Below are 11172 nucleotides of genomic sequence, written 5' to 3' on the forward strand. Positions count from 1 at the left end.
GGGGTCCTTATCACCCTTTATTTTGCTTACTTTGACTGTAATACATGGCTTCCCACCAAATATATTAATAGACATGAATTATTGATTTCAGGTGAAGTAATTTTGAATTTGATACAGCCAAGTGTCCAGGAAAACTACCGTATTTTCTGGACTATAAGTCGCACTTTTTTCATAGTTTGGCTGGTCCTGCGATTTATAGTCAGGTGCGACTTATTTATCAAAATTAATTCATTCTGACTGACATGAACCAAGAGAAAACATTAGGCTACCGTCTTCAGCCGCGAGAGTATGCTCCTGTAGCCTAAACCTGAAAAAATTAACTGAAAAACTGTTAACTGAAACATTAAGCTAAAGACAACTGAGAAAGCCTGAACACAAACAAAATGCCCCCAAAAAGAAAAAAATCTCCATATTATCGGTGCTGATGCGGTGGTGACGCGTTCATGTAACAAGTAGGGTGGCACTGCCAATAACGCACCTAAAAGCTGTCACAAAGAACTGAAAAAAGTAATGATTATGAATATGTCAAATATAGCAAGGAGACATTTTAATTGTTTACTAATAAGTGTTTTCTGTGTCAGTGTCGGCTGCAAAGATGAAGTTGACGATGCTGACTCGCAATCTTCGCAGTAGCCTAGTGAACGCGCCAGAGAGCAATGCACATTTAATACTGATTAGGCTATATAAGCAGAAAACAGTCTGTTTTCTTTCGTTTTGAATTGTTCTGTTTAAAAGTAGACATTTCAAGCTTTCTATGTGTATCAGGTCTGTGAGGCAAGTAGGCTACCTTATACGCTCATAATTTATGAAACAAGCTCCAGTTCACACGCTGGCGCCTTCGTGTCGTGATTATCAATTTTCTACTATATTTCTACTACTTATTTATTAAATCCAGGCAATTGGTTGATGAAACATTGATTAAAATTAAGATACAATTAATACAAAACGAAATTAAATTTAAAGACAGGCTTGTGCTTTCTGTTTGAGGTCTCTGTGAAAGTTTTAAAGCAGTCTTTTTGTGCCGCTTTCAGAGCGCTCACGTCCGTAACGGAGAACTGTCCCGTCCATAACATTGTTTTTTGTGTGTGTGTGTGTGTGTGTGAAATAAATTCCTAAATAAATGCGACTTATAGTCCAGTGCGACTTATGTTTTTTTCTTCTTCATGACGCATTTTTTGACTGATGCGACTAATACTCCGGAGCGATTTATAGTCTGGAAAATACAGGTAATTGAACTTATTACACGGCTGAATTACATGAGAAATTGATTTGATTTACATTATTTAGCATACTTGTAGAGAATGGAGAGGCATAACATGAGCACAACTGTGTAAGATTTCCCAGATGAGTGGACAGTTATGAAGTGTTACCCTAGTGTGACTGAGTGCTATTTTTGACCAATCAGAATCAAGTATTCAAGAGCTATATATCAATCTCTCAAAAATACAACACAAAAGACTAGTAAAATGTCAGTATTTATTTAAATAAAATGTTTGGTTAGTATACATTCATTTATTACAATTAATTATTCTCTTTCAAGTTAAAACCAGTATATTTAAAAGGGTATATATATTTTGTATTGTTTTAGAAAACAGTAGCCTAAGTTGTGACAAAAATGATGTGCTAATGAATTGTGCAATAAGTGTTTTCCAGACTCAGCTACTGATATTTTAATCAGTGCCTACTCCTTTGTATAATTTTTGTTTCTAATTTTAGAAACAACATTTAAAAAAAAAAAAGAAGACAATTATTAAAAAATGAGCTCTGTTTCTGCACAGTGACATGTTAAAATTTTCCACTGCCAAGACTCAGCATGGAACGAGGCACTCTGATGAATGAAGGAGTGAATACGGAGAGCCAGGACACATAGGGTACCTGGGAAAAGACGAACTTCAGAGAGGTGTAGTCCACGACACTGCGGCCTGGAAAATAAACATCATAAACACTGTGTAGGATTTTGGAACATCTATGTATCTTTGTTCATAACAGGAAGCACCATTAGTCCAGCATAAACATCTATCACCGTACCATCAACATCTGTGAGTCCATAGCGCCGAGCCAGATCACAGGTCATCAACACTTGCCCAGTCATGGACATCAGACTTGTATCTGTTTGTCACCAAGAAGCAGAAAGTAACATGAACAAGAGCCTCCAAGTAATACATTTTGCATCAATTTGCCTTTCATGGTAATTCATAACCGTGTTAACTTTAACCACTCATTAAATTATATATTTTTTTTAAATCCAACCTTTGGCCAGCTCAACTATGCATCGTCCACTAAACTCCGTTGTCTCACCCTTACTGAAAACTTCCTTGACCTGAGAAACAGATTGTAAACAAATATTTAGCAAGGTATGTTTGTAATATCATAATCATACCCATTTTATATGAACTTTAAAACCAATGCTGATTAAAATCTGGGATAAAATGAATATGGCTTACTTTGGGATCCAAACCTGGAGTTGCCTCATCATGAGATATATACTGATTCACTAACTCAGTCTGAACTGCCCCTGGCCAGAGGCTTACAGAAACCACACCTTTCTTCTTCAGCTCTACTGCCATGTCTGCTGCCATTCTGTCACACTGAAGAAAAGAACCGAAAGAAAGATGGAACATAAATGCTCTGAGAATAATGAAGGAATAGTCTTCAAACAAAAAATGGAATGTAACTGAAAATGCATTCTGTGCAACTGAAATAATCAGGCTTTCAATATGATACGCTGAACAGGACTGCAAATATAGAATCTGAAATGTTGTGTGCACTGACTTACTGCAGCCTTGCCGACCCCATAGGGTACATTAAAGAGATAGCGCATGCCACCCATGGATGATATAAACACAATCAAGCCCTTGCCCTGAGCCACCATCATCCTTGCCGCATACACTGAGCAGAAATAGTGACCCCTGTAAAAACACAGTGACCATGATCTCTGATACGGTTCTCAAAGCAAATTAATTGTTATTAAAAAAGTAATTTCGTGATTTTTCAATATGATTCAATTCATTGTGCAGTATTGCTTTAAAGGGTCACATTTTTATATGGTTCGGTAATAAATGCTAGCCTGGAAATCCAGACCCAAACCCGAAAGATTAAGGTTCTGGCATTGAGTAATGAAAATCACCCAACTCGAGGGGCGGCACCAAGCATGCATTTGAAAATCTCACTGCACGCAATTGGATAACACTGACCAATCACAACAATACACGGAGTGTCGTATCCAGAGCCCCATACGCTTAGCTACCAACAGAGCTAACTGGTAGAACTGGTAGACTCTTGCCGTATCCGGTTGGCAAAACGGCAAAAACGTCCTTCTTGCAAAGGAACGATTCGAGCGCCGTCTTCTGTTCCCCTTTTAGATAAAAAGCCAAGTCTAACTCGTTCATTAGGTTCATTAGGTTACGTTCATCTCGTCGCTGTCGCCATCTGTTTAGCTCGCCTATATCAGATACACCGATGTGCTTGGTGCAGCTCGGCTACGAGGGCATAGTTAATGAGCAACAGTGAGTCGCTGAGCAAATTAAAATTGTGCTCTTGCGAGAACTGGATTTCCAGGGTAACTAAATGCCCCAATTTACTCAGAACAAAGTTATTTTTCCTTATTTGGTTTTCCAGGAAGTTTGCTTTGGCAAGCTGGTTCAAACTCCTGAAATGAGCTCAAAACGAACATCGTTTTGGCCTGATTTTGTTCAAAATGACTCCAGAGTCAGACCAGTTCAAATAAATCAAGCCTTGGTGAGCATAAGGGGCTAATATTCAAAAAGATTTTAAAAATATCTCCCAAACTTGTTTGGTGAATTTGATGCTGTCTATTGGATAAGTGACAAAAAGTATTTAAATGTATTCAAAATGATTATTGTTTTTTACATCGGTTCATGCATTATATTACATCATTTTATTTGGAGTCACCTCCAGATCTGTACTGTACCTGAGTCCAGTGTTGTTTATGGTGTCCCAAATATCTGGATCCACCTCCCAGAACTTCTTGTTCATGTTGTCGAAAATAGCCTAACACGCAGACATAAACAACAATACAACAATAATAAAAAAAGTTATTTTATGAAACATCAAAAGTAAAAAATAAATCAAGTTTACAAAATCTAAATATTTGTTCCATCGTTAGCTGTAACTGACCTGTACACCAGCATAAGCATTATTCACCAACATGTCAAGCCTGCCATTTTGCTCACTCTGGACACGTTCGAACAGCTCCTTGATGTCATCCTCTTTAGATGAGTCACAGACCACAGGGAGACACCGGCCACCTCTCTCTGTCACCTGTCATCATGGAAATAAAGGAAGCAGGAAACCAGTATCACCTTCCCCAAGTTGCACAAACCACAGAGGGTTATTAATGTTACAATTAATAGCCAGTTTCCAAACCTCAACTGCTGTCTGCTTTAGAGTTTTCTCCTGCCGACCAGTGATGTACACAGTAGCGCCAGCCTCAGATAACTGAAGGGCAATACCTCTTCCAATTCCTCTGGAAGCACCAGTCACCACACAAATCCATCCTGATAGTGCCATCTGATAAACACAGATTGATGTCTGATTCATAAAGCGGATCTTTTGAATTAGATCTTTGAATTGGTTCATACAATCTATATAGGCTAAACTAGTTTAAAGGCCTGTTCACACCAAGGACGATAACTACTGGAATCACTTTCAGAACGATTTTCTTTTACTAGGATCACTTTCAGAACGATTTTTTTTACCAGCTGATGAACCATAAAAACATTGACAGCCAATCAGAATCCATCCTGTTATAAAGCAAGTGGTGCTCACTGCAGAGCCAAATGACGTCCAGCTCCCCCTCTGGACGATATGGGTGCGGAGCTAGACCTAGTCCAGCTCCACCTCTGTGGACTTCATGGAGTTAGCTTGACCTAATTAGGTTTAGGGATAGGGCTATGGGTAGTGTTAGGGCTCGCCCTTTAAGCTCCACCCACTACATCAAGCGAGGGGGAGCTGGACATCAAGCTGCATTGGCTCTGCAGTGAGCTGCCTCTCCTGCCTCTTAAAAGCTTGAGCATTTAAAGAGGTAGATGACAAAACTGCAGCACGTGCTTATAATAAACAGAATAACTAACATGGGTATCTTTATTGTAGGCCTATCGTCTTTATACTGTTTAAGATTTTACACTGTCTAGTTCCGGCGGATGACCTATGACCCAACGCACGCATATTGATAAACGCGAAAGCTCAGAGCATAGAGCAAAACAAAACACCGGTAACGAATTAGAAGTCTAAAACAAGATTTTTTTAAAGAAAAATGTCAGAGGATTTTGATATAAGAGAAGAGGAGCCTGAGTTTGTTGCTCAGTCCTATTTGTTTGAACATTATGGCGTAGTGAACAGCCGAATCATTTTGTTGTCTGTAACGAACTGTTCTCAAAGAACCGATTCGCAAAAATGAGTCGCTAGTCAGTGACAGGGAAGCGGAGAGAAATACAAGCCCGTCTCCCCGTGGTTACATATATCCATTGCAACCTTCTTCACAGCGACAAATAATTGGCCCGGAATGAAAGTTATGCAACAGTGCATCATCACAAATTAATAATTATTTATCAAAGCGTCGTGCAGATGGAAAGATACATTTTAATTTCTCGTTTCACTCTTTTGACACGTCGACTTGTCTCGAAGGCTATGTGTTTAATGCGATGGATATAATATAGCATTGTCTTTCTTGTGACATTATAGTGAAAAACTTATTGCGAATTTACTTTACATAGGCTACGTATTTATGTAAACGAGATACGAACCTGTTCAACGCTGCGTTTAAACTTCCGATGAACGGTATTTGTCGCTCAGGAACTCTTTCCTGGACTTGCCTTGAAACAGGCAAAGTGTGGTGAAATGAACTGCTACACGTATAACGTGCAGATAAGACAGTCCTGTTTATGGCTATCCTCCCATTCCCGTAATACGTCTAATATAAAGCCACTGCGTTTTGCAAATGTAAACTGCTTTTACAAGCCTTTTTAAAAATGAAATCAGCAACCCCATAAACACAAATGTACAACAATGCAGTTATTTTCCATTTGTTCAGCTTTTGTTCAACTTTAGCCTAATCACATAGCAGGAAATCAAATCCAGGACTTTGTTCAAACATTTTTGTTTACATCATGGGAAGATTATGTTCCTGTGATCTGCCAACTACAAAGTTGGCATGGATGGTTCCATTCCACAAAATATTTTTTATAGTGTAAAAAAATGTTCTTTAGACTAATGTACTTCACACTGAGAAAAACATTGCTTTTGTAAAAAACTGTTCATTGGGGTACCAAAAATGGTTCCTGCAATGGAATCTGCAATGTTTATACAAATCATTCAAGCCATTCACTTTCCCTGTAGGCATTTCACTCACTTCTTCTTTTTTTTCAGGTAATTTTTCAATTTTAATTGAGAAACAAAGAGAGAGGAGCTGCATCTGAAATCACAGAGTAGGTTCTTTGATGAAGAACTTCTACTTCGTGACCGATACAATTGGAAGTTGTAGTTATCCGTGTACTTCTCTCCTACTATTTTTCGAACAATATGTATTTGGACATATTACTCTTTTGGTGTACTATGTAAGGAAGCATATTCAGATGCATTGGGGACCCGGATAGAACAGCTAAATCTTAGGTTTCCATGATCACAACAGCACAATATTTCTGAGCACTCACATTGACTACAAGGCCACCACTCTGACAATGGTCATTTAATTACATAATTAAACCATGGTCCTACAACAAAATCACTACCAAATAGTGGTATTCACTGAATTGTTTTATGCAGTCACTTCATTTCCCCAACAGTGCTTGGATTTATGATTGTGGGGCACCCAAGGATCTTGGCCCCAATTACATATTGTGCAATTTGCCATTTGTTATTTCCAGATAACCTTTGCTCTAAATCTACTTTGATGCCACTCTGCAGTCACCATTGCTTGCATGTTACCATTGTTAGAGAATTAAACACTAAAATCCAAGTCGCTGCTCACAGTACCAAAGGCCACTGTAATTTCCATTTTTAATAGTTGCCATGTAGCATCACAGAGTCTCCCATTAACCCCTTTTCATTGTTTTGTTTTGTTTGAGGTGCACAGGACACACGGTTGAATATGTATAATAGTGCTTTAATCTTAGCAATAAAAACTAAGCAGTAAACCATGTTCTGAGATGTTAATTGCTCTGCTCAGTGACAAGCATAATCATTTGAGCAGAGTGTATACTGGCATCACGTTCATATACATTGGGGAAAATAATGATTCGATCCCCTGCTGATTTTGTAAGTTTGCCCACTTACAAAGAAATGAAGGGTCTATAATTGTTATGGTAGGTTTATTTTAACGGATAGAGACAGAATATCAACCAAAAAATCCAGAAAATTTCAGTAAGTAAAATAAGTATTTGATCCCCAAGCAAAACATGCCTTAGTACTTGGTGGAGAAACCTTTGTTGGCAAGCACAGAGATAAGACATTTCTTGTAGTTCACCAGATTTGTAAACATCTCAGGATGGATTTTGGTCCACCCCTCTTTACAGTCAGATAGCCTACTCTCAGATTCCGGTTTCTTGGCTGTCGCTTTGCAACTCAAAGTTTCAGCTCTCTCCACAGATTTTCTATAGGATTAAAGTCTGGAGACTGGCTAGGCCACTCCAAGACTTTAATGTGCTTCTTCTTGAGCCACTGCTTTGTTGCCTCGGCGGTGTGTTTTGGGTCATAGTCATGCTGGAAGACCCATCCACGACCCATCTTCAGTGTTCTGGCTGAAGAATGGAGGTTCTCGTCCAAGATTTTACGCTACATGGCCCCATCCATCGGCCCCTCAATACAGCGAAGTCGTCCTGTAACCATTTTTTTAATTTTTATTTATTTATTATCCCCAAGGGGGCAATTTGTTCCACAGCAGCCATTGGCACAGCCAACACATAAATACAGTAAAAGATACAAAAAAATAACACAATTAACCCATAAATGTCATCCTGGAAAAGTTACAAATTGCGATGTTTAGAGCTTGTTCAAGTATTTAACAGCTAATGGTACAAATGATCTTGTGTATCGATTTGACTTTGCCTTTCTAGAGAAGGCAAACCTTCTCCCTGACGGCAAGAGCCGAAACTCTGCGTGTAGAGGGTAATAAGGGTCTGCCAAAATGGCATTTGCCCTCCGAACACACCTAATCTGGTAGACCTGGCTCAGATCATTAAGATTGACACCAATGATCTTCCGACACTGTTTAACAAAGCTTCCCAGCCTATTCTTTCTAATCAAATTAAGATTGCCGAACCAGCAAATCATTGAAAATGTGAGAATTGACTCAACAAATGATGAATAAAACATTTTCATAAGTGAACTTTCAACATTAAAACTCCTCAATTTCCTTAAATAAAACAGTTTTTGATTGACCTTTTTGCAGATCCTATCTGTGTTGGCCTCAAAGGTCAGTTTATCATCCAGTATAATTCCCAGGTACTTATACTGACTGACAGTCTCCACTGCTGAGCCATTTATAATGGTACATGGCAAGGCAGGTGGTTTCCTACGGAAGTCAAACCGCATGTCTTTAGTTTTTGCGACCTTAGCAGAGAAACAGCCCAAAAGCATGATGTTTCCACCTCCCGGCTTGACTGCAGGGATGGTGTTCTTGGGGTCATAGTCAGCATTTCTCTCCCTCCAAACACGGCGAGTTGAGTTGATGCCAAAGAGCTCAATTTTGGTCTCATCTGACCACAGCACTTTCTCTTTTCTCTTTTGGGTAAGTATATATGATCTTTGACCTGAGCATCCTTAGTCTGCATTTCTCTGTACATTTAATGTTGAAAATACCCATTGCATAAAATATTTCTATCACAATACACAAACCATAGGTGACTTGCATTAGTTTTTTATTTCAGCCCTAATAATTCCAAACTGTGAGTTCATGTATGATGTCAAATAAATTAAAATGTAAGTAATATTTGACATTTTGAGTAGTATTTGATCAGTATTTTGATAAAATATAAAATATTTAAAAATTATTGTCCTCTATGAAGATTCTAGGCTCTGTTCTTTCTTCCATTTTTGGAAACACTTTTTTGTTTCGTTAACTGCTGATGAATTTGCATTACAAATAAAAGTACCATGTCACTGACATTTGCCACACTCAAAACCACTCTGTTATCACCAAGCTCAGCGCTGGGTGTGCCTTATCTTCCTGACACATATCTTCCTCTTGTGCAATATGATTTTTTTTTTTTTTTTTTGCAATGAAGGTCACTGTCAGTGTTACCACAGTGATATGAAGTTTGTTCTGATTCAAATAGTTCTGAGACAGTACACTGAAAATTTGTTTTTGGCAGCATCTTTTTGATGCTCAAACTTTGTGGCTTATACAAGAAATCGTTAAACAACTCTATGATGGTGGAAATAAACACAAATCCAATGATGACATCACAATTTTGACAAAACCATATCCATATATTAAAGGCTCAGTCGGGGGCCAGTTCTCCTCTGGCCAACGAGCGAACAGTGTATGATTATGATTCAGGCAGCATTACAGGTCAGAAGTCAGATTGGATCAGAACATTCAGAATATTATCCAGTTCCATCTGGTTGGAAGTCGGAGTCATCACGTCGGTATGGAGATGAGTTTGTTGAGGATCAGTGCCGATGGCTGTCGTGTCGATGAGGCCTTCACAGGGCTGATGAGGCTGGCACTTCAGGGATGCGTCGTGGATGGGTCCAGGCACAGGTCCACCATCTGATCTGGATACGGCCCGGATCCAGCTGACTTCAGTAAACCTCGGAATAAACAGAAAGACTAGCATTAGCGTAGATGCCATTCTTCTAATGATGTAACGAGTACATCAGGTGTTATGGGAAGTGTCCCCGGTTCCGGCTGACCTAAGCTATGTAGCCGTGAAGGACTATAATGCGTTAAGGGCTCACTCAAGTACTGGGGAGCTAAACCATTTAGTGCTTTGTAAGTAGTCAGCAATATAATGTATACAATGTTTAATAGGGAGCCAATGCAGTTTTGACAGAACGGGGCTAATATGATCATACTTCCTGGTTCTTGTAAGAATTCTAGCTGCTGCGTTTTGGACCAACTGGACTTTGTTTATTATGCGTGCAGTGCAACCACCCTGTAGAGCATTACAATAATCTAGCCTTGAGGTCATGAACCCATGAACTAACTGTTGTAAGAATTGAGAAATTAGAAAATGTCGGACAGTCTGGTTGAAGACAGGACCTTGCTGGAAATTACCATTTGAACTCACCATTTGAGACAAAAGTCTCACCTCAGAATACATCTCTTTCCCTCTTCCCCCACCCTCTCTCTCTTATGCTAAAATCACCTGAGATTTACACACAATCATATGGTTTAAATGTTAACAATTATCATCCAGTTTTATAAATGTTTGGTATCATTTGAAATGTCTCAGTGCGACTGGTACAAAGGTCTCATTTCCAAATAGGTAAAACAAAAAGTAATAAGGTTTTTAGGAGTTTAGAGATAGCTGACACACAAAGGAAGGAGGTTTCCTGGCAAATGGTCTCATACCCCCAAAAGGTGTAACCTCTGAATGCAAATTTAATAAATAGCCAAACATTCACTCACATTTAATGATGCACAGATATCATTAAAACATTTTCATTTATGGAGTCAGATGAAATAACGAGAGAATACATATTCAAATGCATTTAATCAAAAAATACTTTGCCTCGAGAAAAGACAGTAACATGTAGAGACCTTCCGCGCTGGTCGGATGCCAGACTTTGGGCCGATCGAGCGCAACTTTACACTGTTCCGCATTTTTCATTGAAAGCATATTTCGTAATATATTTTTAAGATGGAAGAATGCGGTTTTACAGATGCTAGAAACGTGGCTTTCAAATGAAAGATTGGTATCAAAGAGCACACCCAGGTTCCTAAACGACGACAAAGACTTGACAGAGCAGCCATCAATTGCTAGACAGTATTCTGGGTTAATACGTGCAGATGATTTAACGAGTTTAGACAATTCTTCTTCTCCTATAGCAATGAATGAATTAAATTTTTCCTCAGGGAGACTACAATGCACCGTCTGATGCGATACTGTAGTAGATGGTTGCATAGTTATAATTTTCACTCTAATATTATCAATCTTGTAAGTAAAGAAGTTCACAAAGTCATTACTGCTGTGCTGTTTGGAAACGTCC

General features: G+C 38.8%; 1 protein-coding gene across 1 annotated transcript; it reads right to left on the minus strand.

Moving 5' to 3' along the window:
• Positions 1-1456: 1456 nt before the first annotated feature.
• On the minus strand, positions 1457-5909 carry dhrs1 (dehydrogenase/reductase (SDR family) member 1). The gene is made up of 9 exons (XM_084120154.1): positions 5766-5909; positions 4387-4530; positions 4138-4281; positions 3932-4011; positions 2777-2909; positions 2445-2588; positions 2251-2320; positions 2029-2109; positions 1457-1922 (listed from the first exon to the last, which is right to left on the minus strand). The coding sequence occupies exons 2-9, from the start codon at positions 4528-4530 to the stop codon at positions 1786-1788; spliced, it is 933 nt and encodes a 310-aa protein (XP_083976280.1). The 5' UTR covers positions 5766-5909; the 3' UTR covers positions 1457-1785.
• Positions 5910-11172: the final 5263 nt, after the last annotated feature.

The sequence above is a fragment of the Abramis brama genome (assembly GCF_963993115.1).
Source record: "Abramis brama genome assembly, chromosome: 7".
NCBI classification, from domain to species: domain Eukaryota; kingdom Metazoa; phylum Chordata; class Actinopteri; order Cypriniformes; family Leuciscidae; genus Abramis; species Abramis brama.

What these genes read in the sequence shown, in the direction of transcription:
- dhrs1 (XM_084120154.1), bottom strand. Translation starts at nt 4,530, where the DNA reads ATGGCACTATCAGGATGGATTTGTGTGGTGACTGGTGCTTCCAGAGGA. An exon ending in ATAAACAACACTGGACTCAG is followed by an intron (nt 2,910 to 3,931) that starts GTACAGTACAGA and finishes GTGTTTTTACAG; the next exon opens with GGGTCACTATTTCTGCTCAG. An exon ending in CTCCAGGTTTGGATCCCAAA is followed by an intron (nt 2,321 to 2,444) that starts GTAAGCCATATT and finishes TCTGTTTCTCAG; the next exon opens with GTCAAGGAAGTTTTCAGTAA.